The 21,425-nt window shown below is 37.1% G+C and overlaps 1 protein-coding gene across 2 annotated transcripts in view; it reads right to left on the reverse strand.

The window, feature by feature from the left end:
* Positions 1-674: 674 nt before the first annotated feature.
* tsc22d3 (TSC22 domain family, member 3) overlaps positions 675-21,425 on the reverse strand; it is a 28,535-nt gene continuing 7,784 nt past the window's right edge. The window contains exons 1-3 of one of the 2 annotated variants that reach the window (XM_052574024.1): positions 3,130-11,700; positions 2,940-2,991; positions 675-1,972 (exon numbers count right to left, since the gene is read on the reverse strand). In XM_052574024.1, coding sequence (XP_052429984.1) covers positions 1,715-1,972; positions 2,940-2,991; positions 3,130-3,467 — 648 coding nt within the window. In that variant the 5' untranslated portion in view covers positions 3,468-11,700 and the 3' untranslated portion in view covers positions 675-1,714. Of the gene's footprint in view, positions 1,973-2,939; positions 2,992-3,129; positions 11,701-21,425 lie in introns of those variants that run through there. The other variant, XM_052574023.1, reaches the window with a different exon arrangement.

Genomic DNA, 21,425 nt, shown 5'->3' on the forward strand with positions numbered 1-21,425 from the left:
GCAAATGAAGATTGTGCCAATTTTACATCGAAGTTGGAATTTTTATGGATATTAATAATCTGATAGCAATTTATCTAAAATGTTACAGACGTCATGAGCATTCAAGTGAACTACCAGAGCAAACTCATGTGTTTGCACTATAAATGCATGAATTCAGTGGAATGAGGCTCAGAACTGTATAAATAAACTGTTCTCGCCATTGGGGCCTATTTTGCTTGGCTAAATGTTAATTGTGTTCTACTTAAGTTTATAATATAAAAATGCATGCATGCATAATGTGTGAATTCAGTAGAATGAGGCTGAGAAGGGCATTAAATCCATGTTGCCCAGCTTATCAAGCACTTGTATTTTACTCCTTCAATAGCTACTGCATGCCATTTATAAGGAGGTCCTGTCCTCATCATCTGGGCCTATTTTGCCTGACTAACTTTACCTTATTTTTACTATATTTAAATGCATGAACTTTACTCTTGGTATCAAACACTTGATCTCAGACTTATATTAAGGCCAGTCAAGACTGTGCCAATCGTAGAATTAACATTTAAAGCTGGAATTTTTAAGAAATTAAGAACATGTTAGAGGTCAAATGTATTCATGTGAACTACCACTTCAATCTAGAACTGGAGAAATGTCATTGTCCTACAAGAAGAAAGACAAAAGCTCGGAGCACAAGATTTAGTGTAAACATAAGGTTTATTGCAATGTGCATTTTGCATCCATAAATTGTTACAAAAAAAAAATGCCATGGACACAATGAAGCAACAATACCCATGTTTCAAAAAGACTGCGGTCAAAAATCTTCTCCCTGTGAAAAGTTCCACATGGTCCTGTTGGCTTGTGAGTATTAGGGAAGTCTTTGGTAGTTCATTCGAAAACATGTGGCCCTCTTCAGACACCGTCGTGCCTGTTAGTTGGTTGGCATAGGTCAACAGAACAGATGTTCGACAGGTCAGCAGAACATTTGCAGCCTCTCTTTCAGAACATTTCTCTTTACATCAGTCACTAATTTACAGAACTATGCAAATGTATACAGATTAATTCCCACAATAAGAAAAAAAAAAAACACTTTACACATAGCCCATATAAACAACTTGTTTTTGTTCCGTTTCAAAACACATACAAGCAATAATCCCCATAAGAAGCAGGCCCCATCTGCAGAGACACAAGCGATGCTATACAAATCAAATTGCAGGAGTCACTGCTGTGGACGAGAGGAGCAGCGCAGCATACAGGTCCTTCTCGAACGTCCTTAACCATGGGAGCTAAGAGCTGTCCACAGCACTAGGGATCAATGACATGGAGGGCATGAAGTGAGTCCCGTATATCGTGCGTCAGGTGGGGCTCTCTCGCAGGGACGTATACATTTCCTTGGCTTGACTTGGATAGGCCAAAGATGAGCTCTTGGCCAGCACCATCAGGCAAACCACTCTCCTTCTCTTCATGAGAGGGACCAAGGGAAAGCAAGGCTGGGCCACCTTCATAGCAAGGGGCACTTCAGTCCCGTTGTACAGTAACCTCAGACGTCTACATCACTCTCTCTTTTCAGTGTTAGTCCGAAGAGATTGTCAGATATTACTGAACTAGGCCACTTGTCGCAATGCTTTCATTTCAGGTCAGGTTTTCATCTGTACAGCCAGCTTCATCTTGAAGTTGCATATTTGGAGGTCCATTTCAGGTGAGAGCTGTGGCTCTGCCCGCCCCTTGGCAGAGCCACTTATACAGCAGATCCCGTGCTGTTGTACTGGTGCTCGCCGTCCTCGGGGGACCCCAGCTCCAGAGGCTCCAGGGGGAGGCTGGAGTCTGAGGGCAGACGTGACTGAAACTTCTCCAGCTGCTCTGGGCTCGCCAGGTTCTTCAGCAGGCTGTTCTCACGCTCCAACTGGTTGTTCTTTTCTGCCAGTTCCTTAATCTGCTCTTTCAAGATCTCAACTTCCTCCCTGACTGCATACATTAGGTGATTCTTCACAAGATCCTATGAGAACAGGAAAAAATGAGAGTTGAGTTTTCATGGTCACACCAAAACATCTGACTGAAGTACAATGCATCTGATCCGTTTACATTGAAATGAATGAATGGAGTAGAATGAGGCGAAAAACAAAACCAAATTTCATTCCTTGAATAGTCCAATGAAATAAACTCCATGCTATTTTTAAGGGGTCCTGATCTCACCATTCGTGTCTAGGCTCTGGATTACCAACTTTTTAAGATATCTATTGAGCATGATTTATATATGGTAGGTGTGAAATCTTACAGTAAACATTGAGATGATTTGTACAAGATATGGTAGTTTAGGATCTGCACTTTAAATTTACAGTTAAATATCAATAAAGAAAATAGTTGGTAGTACTAATTGGTACTAAATGGTTACAGAGGTTACTAGAAAAATTAAAAATAATTTTACTAAAAAGAAAATCATGATAAAAAAATAGAAAGTTTCCCTTTATTTTAGTTACATCTTCCAACATCCTAATCTACAGTCAAGTTATTCAAATGTGGTTCTTGATTAACCAATGTTTAAATCTATTGTGACCATGATTATATAGTGTAAGAGAGCACTTAATGCATTAGTGACGGTTTAAAAATTATTTGTATTGATTTTAATTGTAAAACATATCTAGTAATATTTAATACCCATTTCAATTAACAATACATTAAGACCTTTTGGTAAAAATTTGGTTGCAGATGTCACTATAGGGGTGAAACGGGGTAAAACAAAGAAATGTTTTAAACAAAAGGGTGCATGTATTGTTGTATGTTGACCTTTGACTTTTACTGCAGGTGGGCTAACAAAGCCCAGGCAATGAAGGTAAATGCAGCAGCTTTAGAGCGTGCCACAGCTCTGGTTACAACCTACACAGAAACTAGATACTTTCCACTGCACTTCTACAGTCGTAAACTCATTCTAATAGGGATCTGATCGTGATGTTAAGACAACTTACCATTGCTTGCTCGATCTTGTTGTCAATTGCCACAACGCTTGCGCCAGAGGCACTGCAAAAGACAAAGAGACAAGGAATTAGAACACAGCCCGGGCACTGCAGTAGTAAACAAGCTCTTTTAGTCGAAGCGCGGTGAACCGAGTTGTAATTCCTATCGACTGTACAAAAATAAATCCTATAATCGACATACCTGTTGTCTAATTTGACTGATACTACATCTCCTCCTAGTAAGGACGAGAAGAAGGAGATGGAGAAATTGTGCAGCTGATAGACTGCAACCTCCATTGGCGTTTTGAACATCTCCGTGCTCATGTTGAGGACAAGACCCGTCTGAATAATACTTCTCGCCACGTTTGCGACTTGTTTGGATACGAGTTTACAATCCTGGTTGTTTTGCTTCGTTGCGAAGAGAACCGGGCGCTGTGAGAGAACTAGAAGCGGTTTCAGAGAAACACTGTCGGCTAGTGATACTATTTCTGCCGCAGCGGGGCTTTTATAGTCAGCGGTGGCGTCACATGACGCGCGCATGTATTATTCAAATGAGGCTTGTGGCATAGATTTTCTTTCTGCCCTCTCACTGAACTCGCTCAAAGAACACACAGCATGCAACAGCCGCGGGTTAAACCCTCGAAACACATTAACAAGTGGCCGTTACTTGTTGCATCACGTTTTGATTAGTGATACGTTTCGCCAAGTTATGGTAAGCCTCGTGAAAACAGATAATGCAAAAGAATGCATTTGTTTTGCACAGGTTACATTGTCACTAAGGAACAACATGTTCCTATAACCCTCAGTAATTTGTTACATGGTGAAAATCAATAATCAGTTAGAGTAGCTACAATTCTATAAAATCTATACCTCAAGGTCTTCATAAGATTAAAGTTTTGTAGGTACAGTACACAAGACAGTTTGGGAACTGGTTGGGGAATGAGTTAATAGAATTTTCTCACAGTACTTCTTCCACAGTTTAACTGTAGCCTTTAGTGCCTCTACTGGGCAAACTGTGTATGACCGATGTGCTCAACCTGAAGGCTGGGATCTAGTCCCTGATGCTTCAACACTTGGATATTAGTCAATAAGCTGGTGTGTGTACATTTTGCTAGCTCAGAATGTAAACAAACTAAGTGTTAAACTGTCCATTAGTTTAGTTTTTAACATTAAAGCTCAAACCAAAAACAATAATTCAGTTTTACCAGTGTTCCAGTGATATAACAATGTTTTAAGACAGAGAAACCACACTATAAAACATAAACAATAAAATAAAAATTATTCTAATACCTGCTGTAGACTCAAAATGTAAATACAATTTAAAAAAAACCCGAAACTTCTGTCCAATTGATAATAGACATCCACAGCATACAGAACTACGTATTAAATCACTCAATTTCACCTTTTGAACAAAACAAATATTTTTGAATGGGTGAAAGAAAAAAATAATGCACTTCTACCTCACTACAAATTATTTATTACATTTAAAAAGTCTGACAAACTGTATGCTTGCGTATGTTATGTATGTTATGTATTAAGGTGGAATTAAAATACATAGATTACTACTTAAAGTAATGACATTATATAAATTCATAATTATTATGATGAAAAGCACAACTAGAATCTCAAATTTCTCTATCCATCTTTCTTTTACTCAATTTTCTTTAAATGCATTCGTATATACCTATAAGGATGGCATGTGCTAGAAACGTTACACAAAGTTTCTGCAATGTTATGAAAATGCATCATCACGAAATTACATCCTATGTACATTATCAACTCTTTCAATCTATCATCTTTACTGAGTGGAGTAAGAATTCTTCTAGATCCCAGTGAAGCCCTTTGAAAAGGTGACGACTCAAAGTTGATTCACCTAATGAGATTTCACAGAAAAGCACAAATTAGTGACCATAGTGCTTTCACTTTCCATTTCATGCAGAGTTGGTAATGCTGCCAGATTAGATTTCACAGGGACACCCCAGAAGGAAGTTAACGTCTTCCTGTTTGACAGATGCTGAACTCCTGGTGAGCTGTAGTCTCTGTAATTGGCAAGCACTTGTACAGTTTGTACTGTATGAAATGATAATCGTACCTTAGATGAAGGGGGGAAATATGTATCTTGCTAAGGGTCTTCAAATAATTAAGTGTCAACAGAACATTCATGTTCTGCAGATTTAGTGTAAGGTAATAGTATTAATTTTAGTGGCTTGACATGACAAAACGAGGGCAACCAGCCTTTTCAGCAAAGAAAAAACGGCATACATTACATTCCAGTGGAACTACGAGGTACTTAAAACTCATTTGGGATTGGAAAAATAATGCATTAATAATAATGGAATAACGTATTGTTGTGATGCAGCGAGATGAGTAAACAGATGCTTCATTCAGCCTCCTCTCCTAAAAAAAACCCTGCACATCACAGTAAACACAGATGTGCCATGGTACAGTATGTCCCCGTCTGTCACCATGGTCCAAGGTGGAGATGTCCCAGACTCGCTCCAATAAACAAATCCTTTACACTGCTACTACACAGTTTGGAAACTTTAAGACCAGTCAGAAGCGCTAATTATTTATACTTGAACCCCTAATGCAACAAGTTAAACTTAATTTACGAAAAACCCACAAAGCACACCTAACCATACTTGGTAAACTTGGTTAGATTTTCCATACGCAGGGACACACCAAAAATTACATCTAAGGAATGTGTGGAATGACACATTTTCAGTCCGTCAAGTTTGCATTCCGTGAATAGTTGCTGCTTATTAAGTCAAAAAATTAAATCTAGTTTACTAAAGGACGGCTAGAGAGAAACCTTCACCATACTTATGAGTCAAATATGTAAATAAAACCATCTACAGTGTAAACTCTTGACTTTGTATCCTGCCAAAACAAGTTATGCAAGATGTGCATAACCCATCTGTAATTACTTTTTACCATGATCCACAGCAGATGACAAACGCAGTCACGCACTTCGCTGACTGAAACGTAACGATTTTTGCACCTTGTAGAGCAAGACATGCCGTTTTTGCCTGTTTGGGTGGTTAAACAAGACTTACTTTCCTCACTCACGTTCACACCTTCACAATTAATCCGTCAGCTGTCAGTAGTAATGATACACTTACACGACTCCATTCTTACACTTACCGCCTGTCCCTTCTCTTAAATAGGCTAGGTGAGTAGAAAGGTGGCAGACTCATGGTCCTTGCTCTGAGAAAGTCACTTAACTAAAAACGCAGCCTGAAATGCAACTTTGCGACTCCAGCAGTGTGGATGGAGTAAAAATGTCCCAATCTCTCAGCTGGATGGGAGGGAGGTGGACATACAATGATATTGTGTCTTTTTTCCCCTTCGTTCTCTGCCTGACTGTTCTCTTTAGACAAATACCCAGAATATCTGTTTTGCACATGGCAAGATTGATTAGTGACTCTCATTGCGACAAGACTGAGAGCAGAATATTCAGAGGATGATAAATTATTAAAGTCAACAAAATGACAATGCTATACAAATGAAGTCTCACTGGTGCAATCTGGAATTTCCTAGAATATTCTTTACAGATGATGTTAAATTTCCATTTGGAATTTTCCATCTCCAGTTATGGTATGTGTTTTTTTTTTTTTTTTAAGTTCCCTTTTGTTGGAATAAAAAAGACACGTTTTAACTTTTATGTATGTAGCGTGCTCATTTCTCAGCAGACGGCTTTGTTTTGTGTGTCTGAAAAGACTCATGCATGACTGCAACAAAGCAGTTATGCTGTATGTGCAGTGTATGGCTGGGTGTTTGTTTGCCTGCATAAAACATGTTGGGACAGGAGATGTGCATGCAATGTGTTATGTAAAACGAGATTAGGCATCCATTACTTTAATTCGATGGATATATACATGTCTAATTGCCTGAGTCAAGTAATTCTTACAGAAATAATTCAGGTCAGCCTGTGGGCAAATAAGGCGTTTATTCCTTTTGAACATGATGTGCAAGTAGGAATTGTTTTGCTTGTTTTTCCCTTGTCAGGATGGCTTCCCATGTATTGTATTTTCACAGGAACTCTTGACTTGACCTGTTAATACTGCGATTGCTAGGTCCTGCCCTGAACAGTCAATAAGACAGGAATGTACGCCAGAAAGTTACAGAACATTTGTAGGACTTTTGAAAGCAACGAAAATAAAAAAAAAAAACACATTGAAGGTTTCGTGCATTGGCTGACTGAGCAATTATGATGGTCAGAATGTCAGTGGCTCTATTATCATTGTGCATGGATGAGCTGCTTACATAAGACCACATTTGAGCAGTTATAAAACCACCTGTAATCATACAGCAAGTATTAGCAGGTTTTGTACCTTTACGGCCCAGGTGTGTCACATGTCTGACCCTCATTGTTGCTTTGTTATCTTTCTAGACAAGACTCACTGTGGACTACAGTGCCTATGGCTTTCAATAACATCTCTGTGGTTACTCTGTTTCCATTGGGCTTCATGGAAATTCTGCACAGTCTATACTAAAGATCTAATTTTTTCATGACAGAAAGCCTGAGTCTGTAATGCATTGAGTCAGCCACTTGAGGCTGTTGCGGACATTTAATGCCTCTATTCCTGCTGGATATTTACACACGCTTGAGTTCTGTGTCAGCTCAGCAGTTCTGTGCACTCATCTGTCTTCACCCACTCAAGAGAATCTACTGCCCTCTCCCTGTTTTATGGGCTTGCATTTATTTATCTAGTATTGATTCACAAGAAACATCAATGCTGGGTCATCCAGTCTATTACTAAAATATTGGTATAGATAAAGCGATCTTTCAACATCAATAATCCAGTTTTCAGTGTCACATGATCCTTCAGAAATCATTTTAATATGCTAAGTTTGAACTGTAGTGTTTTTAGCTACATAATTTCATATTTATTTGTTGACTGGAGCAGTTAAATATTATGTAACGAAATATAATTGTATGTCTCTTGAATGCACGTTGCAGTCTTATTACTGCGCTAGCAAAATGTTATGAAAATGAAAAACTCTGTTCCATGTCTCCATTTTCAAATTGCATAACCAATTGCACCAGTCTGACTGGGAAGTGCATGTTGAAGTTAGAAATGCAGGAGTCACACATGAATTTGGGGGCGAGAAAGGTTATTTTATGTCAGTCTTTCTCTAAATGCGAGTGTTGATGACAGAAAACTGGTATTAAAGTTAAAGTCACCAAATGAAATTCCCAAAAAATTCTGCACTTCTGCACCAATATGATACATTGAAACTGTGAATGGATCGGTCTTCAGCTCTGTATGGAATGTACCAATGATCCACGTGTTCAAGTGGCCCCTGCTGTGCATACATGAAAAGAGAACGCACCAGATGTGGCTGTACTGCTACACACACTCTTAATTAATAATGCATTGTTTTGCGCAGAGAGCCGTCAGAGCGCTTTACTCTTGCACGGCTGCTCACGGGTCATACTAATCAATGTCTCTTGCTGAGCCATGACCTCCCACGGGCTCAACAATGAGAAAGAGCACCTTTGCTCAGAAAGTGGGCCTTGTGTGCCCCAGAAAGCTTATGCAACCCATTGTCAATGCAACAGTTCTTCTACAGCAGTAAAATAAATAAATAAAAAAAATAAATATAAGTCTTCTGTATGTGTTCTGTCAATGTTTTTCCAACGTCAGTGGTTTTCCGCGTATTCAAAATAATTACTAGAATTAAAGTCAGCAATGACATCATCACTCTAAATGTACAGTCACCCTTTTCCTATTAATGTTTTACAAAATAATTACTAATACTGAAGTCAGCATTGGCGTCATCATTGTAATTGTACTGTATACACTACAAACTTGTTTTAGGTTTTCAGTTTCATGTGATATTCTAAAGTTACACCCACAGAAAAACACATTTTGTGTACGTTTTACAATCGTATATAATTAAATAAATTTTATATTAAATTGATTTTTATTTTACTTCAAAAAGGATGCAATAAATTAAACAACAATGACATTAAAGACACATAATGTTACAAAAGATTTCTATTTCAAGTAAAGGCTGTTTCTCAATCTTCAAAAAAAAAAAAAACACCATTTATTTATAATATTTCACAATATTACTGTTTTTACTGTATTTTTCCTAGAATAGATACAACCTTGATGAGTGTAAGTGACTTTTAAAAACATTGAAGACCCCAAACGTTTGAATGGTCATCATCTTCATCTTAGTCATAATCTCACTAAACTAAGCATCATTTGTTAGTAAAGCTCTTGAGGAGGCGAGAGCTGTAGGAAGTGTCTGATGGTGGTCTGACGTGAGCCATGGAGACAGAGACTTCCCTGCCTGCAAAGTGGCAGCAATACAAGCGAAGCTCCAGTGTTCTGGCTCCAGAAGATAAGTGGACATGCCAGGAGGGGGGTGGAGCATAAGGCGTCTGATGTCATTACATCCGCTTGAACGTAGATCAGCTGGCATCAACACAATGTGCAGAGCCTGGCAAAGGGCCTCCTGCTAAATCCATTCATTAGTGCATCGCATCTCAACTGCAAACAAAATGTGCGTGTGTGGAGCGGTACTAATTTATTTTATCAGGTACGCTTCAGTGTCTGTTGGCTAGGGAAGTGCTTGTTTGTATTTTCTGCAACCAATGAAGCTTGAAAACAAAAGTAAATCAATTTCAAACATAATTGTGTTAATCTGTATAATAAAAGGGCACCATAAATCATCTGAGAACAATCATTCTTTATTTACCTTCTTGCAGCGTAGTATATGCACTGAAAGAAGTTGTCCTCTAAATCATATGATGCTGTCATGGGATGGTTTCCAAAGACAACACAGACAAAATGCCTTTGACACAATTGATCCTTAAACCTTTAGGCAAACACTGATGTCTAAATAACTAAGGAACAGGAGCAAAGGTCAAGAAATAATGTTATCTTGCACACACTTTGTCATCACAGCACATTTGAAGATATACACAAATAGACGAGAAATCCACCCAAAATCCTCCCTCTCTCAGTCTGAGATCCATCTGGCTGGATCAAGCTGGCAGCCAGGCAGGAAAGATTTACTGCACCTGGGCTGCCTCAAACCCACTGCACTGGCCCAAACTCATTCCTCTGTCTTCATCATGAATGGATCTTAGCTAAGAAAGGAATTTCCCAGAAACAGGGTAACTTTGTTCACCTTGAGACATAACCGCCGCCTGCTCCTGAGTATTGGTGTTTGTGCACGCACTTACGGTTATGTATGTGCATTCAAGCAATTACCTCTGCAGAATGAAAACGTGTTATCTTGAGGCTTTGTGCATTCTTAATCTTCTCCGCACAAAAGGATTAAATCGTTTAAAGGTATGAACTGAAAGATGATACATGTGCAGGTAGCAGAGGTGGTGACGTAAAGGCTCTGATCAAAATCAACCGACCGGACAGAAATACGTAGGTCAAGTAAACGGTGCAGATATGTTTTTCTCTGATGTGCAGGCTTTTTACACGTAGGCAGCGTTTGAGCCAATTAGCTGTCAGCATATCTCCAAAACAATCTAGAAGCCTAGTCAGACTTGAGAAAGTTGTCGAAAAAATGGTGATATGCTGGCTTGCAGCCACTTTTGCAGAAACACGCGATGTTCAGAGCAGTCAGGGGAGGTGGTGGCCATACCCTGCTATGCAAAAGCATGTTACGAGGCTTCTGAACTTCGATGAGGTCACCTATTGACCTCAGATGATCTTCGGTGGGAATTAATTATGCAAAGTAGGTAATTTTGCACATACTCCTACCAATTAGTGCTGAATGCATTTTATACGGTGCAGTCTGCAATCTTTCACGTAGCAGACTAATGCAATCTGCTGTACTTTATTGTGACTGTATATCAATGAGATGCAGGCAATTCAGTAGACTATAAAATTCAGATAGTGTGCTTGACTTAATTTGATTACAGATAGTTATTGAATAACACCCAGATTGTTAGTGTGCAAAAGTGGCACAACTTTCATTTGCTCCATAATGTGCCAATAGTGCATGTTGAAAGACTGTATCTGCATGCAACAGATTGTCTCTACTCTGCAAACTCAAAATACTGAGATTAAAATGGATCAGTGCTGTCAAGAATGACTTTTGAGACATTGTTTGCAGTTCTTAGTCACTGTAAAAACAAGGCAGTTAACAGAAAGCCTGTTTTTAATGCAAATAGAAAGTTCAGCAAGTTCAGTGTATTTGCACAGTTTTACTTTCCCTAGCTCTCCAAGTCACTCTCCATGATTATTTCATTTTATTTAAAAGAATATGACTTGATAGGAGTCATTAGCTCCAATACATGGCACAATGCTAAAGATCAGAAGCAGAGACGGACGTCTTGCTCATATGTCACTATACTATCAAAGCTTTCCATGTTTACAGAATAGGATATCTCTGCATGGCCTTTATTCATATTTAAAATACCACTTTCTTTATTATTTTCAGATATGCAGGCACACAGACATGGTTTTACATAACAGTCAACCGCCACACCCAGACCAATGCAGAAGGCCGTTTTAAAACAGCAACTGCATCTAGATTTGTTCTCTTTCCAGTTCTTTTTAAAGGTATTAACACATACTGTACAGTAATGTTTTATTCGTTAACTCTTTTTTTTTTCTCAAAGTGCATACTCAACATTAAGTAATACTTGACCACATTTAAATCCTTGATGTTATGTTTCTATTGTTTTTGTAAATGATTCATCCATGCAAGGTATTCTTCATAAAAAGAGTCCCTGTAATCATTAATCAAAATTAAATAACCTGCTCCTTCTCTGAGACAGCTTTCCTTTTCTTCTGATGACACTTAGTTACAGGGACACAAAGGTACACAGTGATGGAATTAAATTAAATGATAATTACATTTTTTTGCACTCACTCACAAAACTTGCATTTGCCAAGAAACTTTGCATCTGCTTGCAAAACCTTTGGGTTCTCTATTCTCTGCGTTCCCTAGAGAAACCTGCCCATGAAAGCATTTAAATACAGTTGTTATTGTATCATCACATCATTTTATTGAGGGAGTGAATGCCAGGGTTCTGAAGGAATGCAATGTTTTGCAAGTGCATGCAAAAGCACTGAAATATAATTTTCTTCCCTCTCATTTTTCCCCATCAATATTTCCCTTTAGTCTTACTCCATGTAGGCTATTGGATAATTTAGGCGTAACTAAAGACTAAATAGCCATAACTAATGTGAGCACTGATTAACGTTTATATGTGGATAAAAGACTGTGAATCTGTTAATCATATAAAACAATTGAATCTCTAAAGAAAATTTGGACTAAAACACATGCATTAGTTTTATGATCTCTTTATGAACTTTTTAAAGTATTGACGTGGTAAGTTGCAAAGACTGTCAATGGAGGGACATGAATCTCAAACATATTGTGATTGACAGTTTTAACATTTTAATGGAATGATTTGGTAATCGTCACGCAAACACGCACAATGACAGCCCAACTATGGGACAAAAACCCATCTGGAAAGCTCCAGGACTGGAATTAAAGCTGTGAAATGACAAAGGCAGAACTTCAAGTCAAACAGCAGACTGCAATATAGCTGTCATTTAAGAAATGTGCTCCCACACCTTCAGTTGCCCTAAAAACATTCCTTATGTTCGGACTTGCACAATCTATGGCAGATTGTGAAGGTTAAACACTTCAGCAATTGTCTACATACTAAGCTCATCCCGTCTGCGCTTTTGCTGTTGCCCCTCCCTGCTCCGTGCTTTGCATGTCTGCAAGTGTTTGCCTGTTGTCTGGCTTGGGCGCTATTTCTGGCATGAGCTAAGGTGTTTGGTGTGACACTGACAATACCTGCAGGGTTATAGCAAGGTGAGTCACTTCTACTTACTTTTACCCTGTTGTTTGTTATGAACTGATTTAACCGGTGTGCCGCTCTCTGTTGCTAAACAGAACTCTCTTCACTGTCCTCACAACACTCTGGAAAACATTCATCTCTCTACTTCTGAATGTGGGGAAGCCTCTAAGGCCAGGCTCACTTCAAACGGCCCTGCGACATAAACATGGTCACCAGAAGGTTCTCAGAAACTCTGCCCAAGTAAACAGACCACAGGAAAAGACTCTACATGACCCTCAAATGAGGACAACAGGGAAGCCGGTATACATGGGCCCTATTATTAGACATGTTGTTATAGACTCTGGTATGGAAGTTGTGGTTTTTGCCGTGCGGGACCCTGACTATTCTTTTTGCTCTCACGAAAACAAAGTTGATGGACTCCAAATATAATGAAGCACCAAAATTTGTTATCCTGCATGTTTTCACTTTCAAAGCCAACTTGTAATTAAAAGTAATTCAGTTTGCTTTTTATAATATTCATCCCTAGTCCTGTTGTGAAAGATTCATTGCTGCATGTCATTACAAATTGTTATTATATATATATAATATATTTTTTTGGCAAATATAATTAAGTATGTTTCTTAAACGATATAAAAAGCGATATATATATTTTTTTTTTTTCATGCATTGGTCCACTTTTAAGATTTTGGGATTTTGCTTACATGACATCTTTTTTTAGAAATCTAAAATAAAAACATGTTCATACACATGTTTATTTCATTACATGTTATCTATTGATGTCTGAAGTTTTTAAATACAATATATCTTTTCTCAAAAAAATACATGCACCAAACTTTTTTCCTGTACGTTTTACTCCTTTATTCCTAATTTTACAAAAGGCATTGTTCATATATTTGTTCATATTCCATTTAATTTTTTATACAATGCATTTTGAGCCTTTATTTAGATTTCTGTTCTGTTTCTGTTGTTTTATAAAAAACGATTATATTAATGTACTGTGATACTAACTAGCAAAGCACTTTTTAGTATCAGGGATGGCACAATTCTGATATGTATACTCATTTTCAGAGATCTTATCATATAAAAGTTCTTATTCTGGAGTTTTGCTCCCTGAATATCCTGTTTCACATGGAGACGTCATATAGCATAAGTAAAAAGAGTTAAAAATGCACAAGGTGTTCTTTATTTTGCCATTGTTGTTGTTACTGTTATTCCTTGAGAGCTGATGTCGTGATTAATCCTTACGAGTTTTCCATGCTTTGAAGTGTGGGTGGCACTAATATAGTTCTCTTCTGATTCGTGCTATTATATCATTTGTCATGTTTGAACCGGACATGTGATGTAATCTAACACCAAATTAATCTGAAGGATGTCCTGTGTCTCCTTCAGATCTGGATGACTGTGAGCGTTAGGAAGACAGAAAGCGAGAGAGACGAAGAGTGCACACAGAAACAGGGAAATAAAAAAAAAAATGAGGAAGAGAAAGAGGCGGGGTGCGAGGGCTTTCACAGCTGTTGTTCTGCTGTGTTTCCTCTGATAGTGGACTTGGCTGTACTCCCAGTTCTTTAGGTGAAAGATTGAAAACACAATTACCTTCGACGCCTTTTTATGAAAAGACAAGGTGGAAGTATGCAAAGCAACACTCATTCTGGATTTCCACCAATATATTATTTTTCTCTCAAAACTGTATGATTAATCAATTTTTTTTTTTACATTCATATTTTAAATATTTAAGGCATGCTGCATATTATTGTGGATATCCTTTAGATATACAAGTATTAACTCTATCCTCTTATAAAGCTGTCTCCCATCACATGACTGAAAATGCTGAAAGTGCTGACGTGTGCTTCTTAAATCTAGATCAGCGCATGGTGCATATAATTCTTTAATCTGTTCTACACAAGTGACTCTTTGCGAGCTGCACTTGGCCAGGATGTTGAAGGGAAGGAACTTATTCTAGAATACTAATTGAGGGGAACAAAAGCACCCGATGGGCCCTCACCCTTGATTCTGCAGGTGACCATGGCAACACTTAAAACCTGAAAGATAACGTCTTCTTGAATTTCAATGTGCTTCGAATGTGTCTTACTTGCCCAGTAACTCTAAAGAAATGTATTACTCTAAAGAAAATAATTAATATAACAGACCCACATGCCTACGTAATGGATTCCACTTAAGAACAGATATGCAAAACACTGTTGCAATCCATTTAAAATGCCAAGACGTTTCCCTCATGCAAATCCGGTCTTTTACTCTCAGACTGCTCTAGTTACATAACTGTTACTAGTTAAAGTAATAGAAAGGTGTGTCTCATCTACATTAGAAATTTCCGTACGCACCATCAGGCTTGCATAATGCAATAACTCTTGTTTTTCTAGCAACAAAGGGAAAAAAAGAACAGATATCAGTATGTCTTGCCTTGAAAATCCATCTCTTTTTTTTCTGTGCGAGTATTACAATAATTTCCATGTGTCTGGGCTGCAGTGGACTGGCATTATTTTAAAATAAATATTTGTTTTAGAGGAAAAGATAAATGTCCATCCAGAACTTTGGACTGATGTTAAGTACATTCACCTCTAGAAATCCAATGTAAAACATCTGTCTCAAATAACCCAATGAAAACGAATTACTCTCTTTTTATATGTAACTTAACTTATATAATGCCATCTGTTACTGAAAACGACTGTATATTTTGCTGAATAATTATGTCACGCTTATGTTTTCTTTTACGGCATGTGTTGCGAAGCACCTTAAGCATTTTTTCCAACAGGATACGTTTTTAAATTTCTTAAGGAAAACCTATAAGGAAAACTATCCCCATCTGAATATACCATTACAGTGCATTCAAAAACTATATGAGTGTTCCCGTTAAACTCATGACCTTGGTGGAGAAGAAGAACACACTATACAGTACTAGCTGAGAGCCAGAAAATCAAAAACAAGAACTTCTCAAACATATTTTTACATTGCACAGCTATATAGAGGATGGTGCATTTCTTCAGTGAGGAACTTACTTCACCAAACCAGAGAGCGTGGGGTTATGTTGCATAAGTCAAAGGAACATAAGATCACTCTGTGCCTGTCACAAGACAGTATTTTCTATGTAGCCCTAAGTAATACATTTCAAAAGCATGAGTCAAATCAATATAAACTGAAACTATCATAACTGATACTTCTTGAGCTTAAATCATGCAAAAAAAAAGCTGATTGGCTCTTGAGCTGTAGGGCGGGATCTTCATTGCTGCTGCTGCCAAATTGAGGTTTTATGATTTCCCCATTAATTTTTGTATGCGAGGCCTGTCTCCTCCTCCTGTTCTGTCTCTGGATAAGTATGTTCTAGTCTATGAAGACAGACTAGAATGTTCCTTGCTGTTATTGGACATCAGAGCTGCCCAGTTCTTTAAAAAAATGGCACATAATGAATTGCAGGCCCTGTGAGAGTCCAAATTTGGACCACAGCTCTGTAGTTTAAGTCCAACAAGAACCCAACTGCCCCTTTGGACAAGGCTAAGAGCAGCGTATTTCACATTCCAGTTCCCAGTGTCTTTGATTTTTTGGCAGAGCTTTGTAAGTTACTTTAGCCTGTCCCAGAGTTCACTGTTCTGTTTATTCATCTGTCTATTTGCATTTGCTTACATGACCAACCCATCATGATGATCCATTCCATGACATATCAGTGAAAAGAATTATACCACAAACAGGGTAAATGACACTGGTGATTAGTGCAACACAAGGCGCAGAAATGAAAAGGAAAACAAGTAAAAAATGCATGCTAACACCAGCCATGCATGTTTAACATAGCAGTTACTAAGCAATGGCTTATAAAGTGCGTCTTGTTCACAGGTTTTCGATTCAGGGCCATGTTTTAACTTCTGTGACTTCTAGGGGTAGGTCGCCCAAAAGTCAAATAAATTATGATTTTCTTTGAAGAATATCTTTGCAACTCTTGTACATTTAATGAAGGTAAATGAGCAATTGGGCTGGCAAGCTTCAAAAGGACACTAAAAAACTTAATATAAAATCAAAATACATTTAATTAAATAGTTGATAAATGTGATTAAAAATCACCTGTCAAATAAATGAAGAATATCTTTGCAACTCTTGTGTGTTAAAAGAAGGTAAATGAAGAATTGGACTTTATAATAAACACTTATTACTTGAGAGCTATAGATGTTTTTCAATTAATAAAGCCTTGCATGTTCCGTCTATCTCACACAAACTAAGACTTAAAATATAGCAAATGACTCACATTATGCAAATTTATTATTATTTTACGCAACCAGCTACTGATTTACTGCACAAAAAAAATGTGAAGTGTAATTAAAATTGCCCATACTTGCTATTGCTTGATTGTGCAACCTCATCCGGTTTTCAAGAAACTCAACACTGAACCTGCTCATCATTTATCACAGTGACTGTAGGAGTCAATAAAAATTACAGACAGAGCGCTCTACTGGCATGGGCATGTTACGGAAGGATGCTTGGCAAAAGAGCTTTACAAGGGCTTTCCAGGACGCCCAAACATTTCCGATAAAAGGAGAGGAAGGTTTCTTAAGAACAGCAGTACTTTGGGTTATTAATGCAAACAAGTTGATTCAAATGAAAAGGCAAGCCTGATGAATCAGTGTTGTGACTCTTTATGCTTCTGCTCTTAGTCTTTGAGAAGTGATGGCAACAAACGTTAAACCTACGTAAATAAAGCTTGTAAGTAATATCTGTTTACCTTTAGCAGTGTCTAACAATTAGTCAACATCCCTTCACATAAGCACTCTGCATTTATGTGAAGACACAGTGTCTTTCCTTCATCAAGCTTGACATTTAAAATTAACTACATGCTTATGAAAAGAAATGCTTTGGGGTTGTATGTTATGTATGTTATATCAGTCAAAATTAATGCAGCCATATACAATATATAAGAAACTCAGTTCTATTTATTTTTTAACACTGTACATGATATGCAATTGACAGGTTTTGTAAGTTGACTCAAAGTTCCCAACATAATACTTTGCCAGCTTTATTCAATTTCTGGCAACTCTATGTGCCACAAAACAATCTCAGCTTTTACTGCCTAAAATATAGTCTTAGTTCTGTTGCATGAGACTAGTGTTTTGAAAAACCAAGATCCTTTAATTAGCTGTCCAAATCTGAGAAACCAAAACGGAGAGTTGTTTACGTGAAAGGGTTGTTTTGGACTGGAAACTGTTGACTGCGTAGCCACACGCACACATATTTTACTGCAACCTGCTGTACACATGCCTAACACGCCAGTGCAGAGACGACTCGTCGCTGGTGAAGTCTGGACAAAGTCCATAAGTACATCCTGCTTGGATGCTACGCAACACGACAGTGCAGAAGCTTTACGCAGAGCTTCAGCCGAGCAGGATGAGCTGTAATAGCAGGCTGATTCAGTCACTCTATAGGTGTTTCGGAGGACACTGTGTTCCAGACCAGTCAAGACAAAACCATTATGACCCATGGCATGTCAAGGTTAATCTTACAGACTAGCATAATAGAAAAACAAAGAGATTTCCACAGAGGCCTGCTCTGCCAGTACCATATCATACATCATAGTGAAAAAAGTGTTTTGTAAGGGAATATAAAAATGTGATTGGTAACAGCTAAAAACGTGTTTTATTTAAGACAAATGTATTAAGATTGAATAAACTAGACTACATTAAATTACACTGACAAAAAGTGCAAGTTGAAGTATTGATCCTTAGTTTCTAGTATTCATGTACAATTTTTTATTTTATTTTTATTCATTTTTTGGTTGGGTGGGCCAAAATATGACAAAAGCTAATTTGTCTGAGCATAATAATAATAATAATAAGACATTATTATTGCAATTATTTAAAATACAAATAATTGTAATAATAAATTGCACTACTATTCTTATTACTCTTATTCTTATGTAAAATACAAATATAATAATAATAATAATAATAATAATAATAACAATAATAATATATGTTTGCTCTTGTTGTTATTTAAAATACAAATAAATAAAATAATAATAACACCAATAATAAGTTTCATATTATTATTAACACTGTTATTTATATTGTTGTTGTTGTTGTTATTTAAAATATGCATATAATAATAAGTAGAAGAAGAAGAAGAATTAGATTAATTAATAAGTAGAATTTTATTATTATTATTAATATATATATATATATATATATATATATATATATATATATATATATATATATATTTATTTATTTTACTACCGCTACTTTTTATTATGAAATAACAGATTTTGGTTTGTGTGTGTGTGTGTGTGTGTGTTTAATGGATAGCAAATGTACAGTGTGATTTCACTTTGGTTGGGCCATCCAGTGTAATGCAATAGATACAAAATTCCTTTATCTCATCATATATGGCTAGGTTTTATACAATGGCTAAATCCTCTTCAAACCAGACACTCCAGCAGTGTGAAATCAAAGCAAAAGCATAACAACCGCCAAAACTTCTTGCCTTTTGATCCAACAATGGGTGAGTAAATTACCCTATTATTTTACGTTCCTTCATAAATCCCATATTGCAATAGATAATGTTGTTGGTTTATAGTGCATTTCAACATATTTTCAATTCACTATGTGTAAGAAAAATGGTGTGAACTCAGCGGCGAAACTCTATTTGCACCTTTTGCTGTGGTTCTGTAACAGTATAAAGCACTGCTAGGGCGGGCAGTGTGAATACTATAATCTGTTAATATGGGTGCTTAAATAATTACACACTGTTTTGCGTGTGGTGTGAGACAGGCCTAAGTCATGCACAGATTCGGTTCGGCCCACGTGGGCTCCCAGACGCTGATATAACAAGGGCAAACGCTGCAGAGGGCAGTCAACTGTTGACAGATTCTGTCATTATCTCAATGGACGTCATTGGCAGGGTGTGAGCAGATAAGACAATAAAGGCCAAGCACTTTTTGCAGGACTCACCTCTGTATCATCATATAATCAACAACCGCAGATGCTTTCCACATCATTCCATTCTCATAAACAAAGAAGGCAAACTAAATCATTGGGAAATATCAATAAATTAATAATTTTCCTAAATGTACAGTTCCTTATAATATAATATAATATAATATAATATAATATAATATAATATAATATAATATAATATAATATAATATAATAGGTCATGTGATCTATGTGACAACCTGCTCCATGTGCAATAAAAATATCTTTGGTTGGACTACCAATATTAGTCTGAATGAGAAAATATTGAGTGTATCTATAAAATAAAAGCAAAAGGACTGAGGCTTGTTGGTTCTTTCCAGGACATTATGCAAGGTTTAAAAGCGCTGGAAGTGGTGAAAGTTATTCCATTTGAAGACAGTTCCCAGCAGAGACTTTTGAGGTCGTGAAAACAAATGCCTTGGATGAAATCGAACTCTGGCCACAGATCTTTTCAGAGTTTGTGCGATCATTGATTTTCAGCCAAAGACTGTCATTTTTTCACATTCAGTACTAAGTTGTATAATAGAATAACTGTCCTTTCACTTTTGACTGCAGTGAAGGTGTTTTGTACAGTGCTTTCAATTTAAAAGGCCTTGGGGGAAATTAAGGATACAGTCCCAAATGTCTGCGATCATAACACTATTATGTCTGCCTTGGCAGCCACTTCAGCATGATCAGACCTCTCTTTTGCCCCAAGGTAAACACAGCTGAAGCCATCCAAAAAAGTGCTTTATCAAGTCAACAGACCATGACCCCATGAGGCTGTTTCACAAGCTACCGGGGCAGTTTTATTTCACAAGCAAATTATCTGACCTCTCTGCTAACACTGTGGACATGGATTTTTGTTGAAGGCCTGCCACAATCAACAACATAATGTTACCTCCCAGAAAGACACCTTGAACACCTGCTTTAAAGGGACAGTTCACCCAAACATGACAGTTATGTCATCATTTACCTACTCTTGTGTCATCCCAAACCTGCTGCACAAACTACAGCACACTGACTTATTTGAACAAAAATACAGTAAAAACTGTGTGTGTGTGTGTGTGTGTGTGTGTGTTTGTGTCATGAATTAATCTAGCCTTAACAACTGAAATAAAATAAAAATTAAGTCATGATAGCAAGAAAACAAGAAAGAAAAAAACAATAATCCATGACCTCTTGGGACTTCCATAATTTTAATGTTTTAAAATTAATTCTGAATTTTAGCCTCATTACTCCAGTCTTTAGTGTCACATGATCCTTCAAAAATTATTCTGAAATGCAAATATGTATGTGTATAATTGTTATGCTGAAAACAGCTTTTGGGGAAATTGCCATTTTTTTTTTTTTTTTTAGAATTCTTTGTTTTCTAAACAATCTAAAGTTTCTGACTGTCACTTTTGATAAATTAATTGTGTTCTTGCTGAATAAAAATGGGCATATTAAAAATAAACAAATAAATACACTTAATTGAAGTCATTATTCGCTGAAAAATCAATCTTACTGTAGCTCTCCATGGTGCTTGTGAGAGAAATAACAATGTAGCTTTTGAGCGAGTTCCCAGTTATCGACTCACTGGAGATGAAGACAAAATAATAATAAAATGACAAGTTTTCTTATATAGCCTCACAAGACTTGGAATACAGCATATGAGTCACATGGCCCACTTTTATGATACTTTTAGTACTTTTGCATCCTTTTTAAAGCTTGAAAGCTTTCATTGTTATTGAAACGAAAATAGCAACACTT

Source organism: Carassius gibelio, chromosome B14 (assembly GCF_023724105.1).
Source record: "Carassius gibelio isolate Cgi1373 ecotype wild population from Czech Republic chromosome B14, carGib1.2-hapl.c, whole genome shotgun sequence".
Classification (NCBI taxonomy): Eukaryota; Metazoa; Chordata; class Actinopteri; order Cypriniformes; family Cyprinidae; genus Carassius; species Carassius gibelio.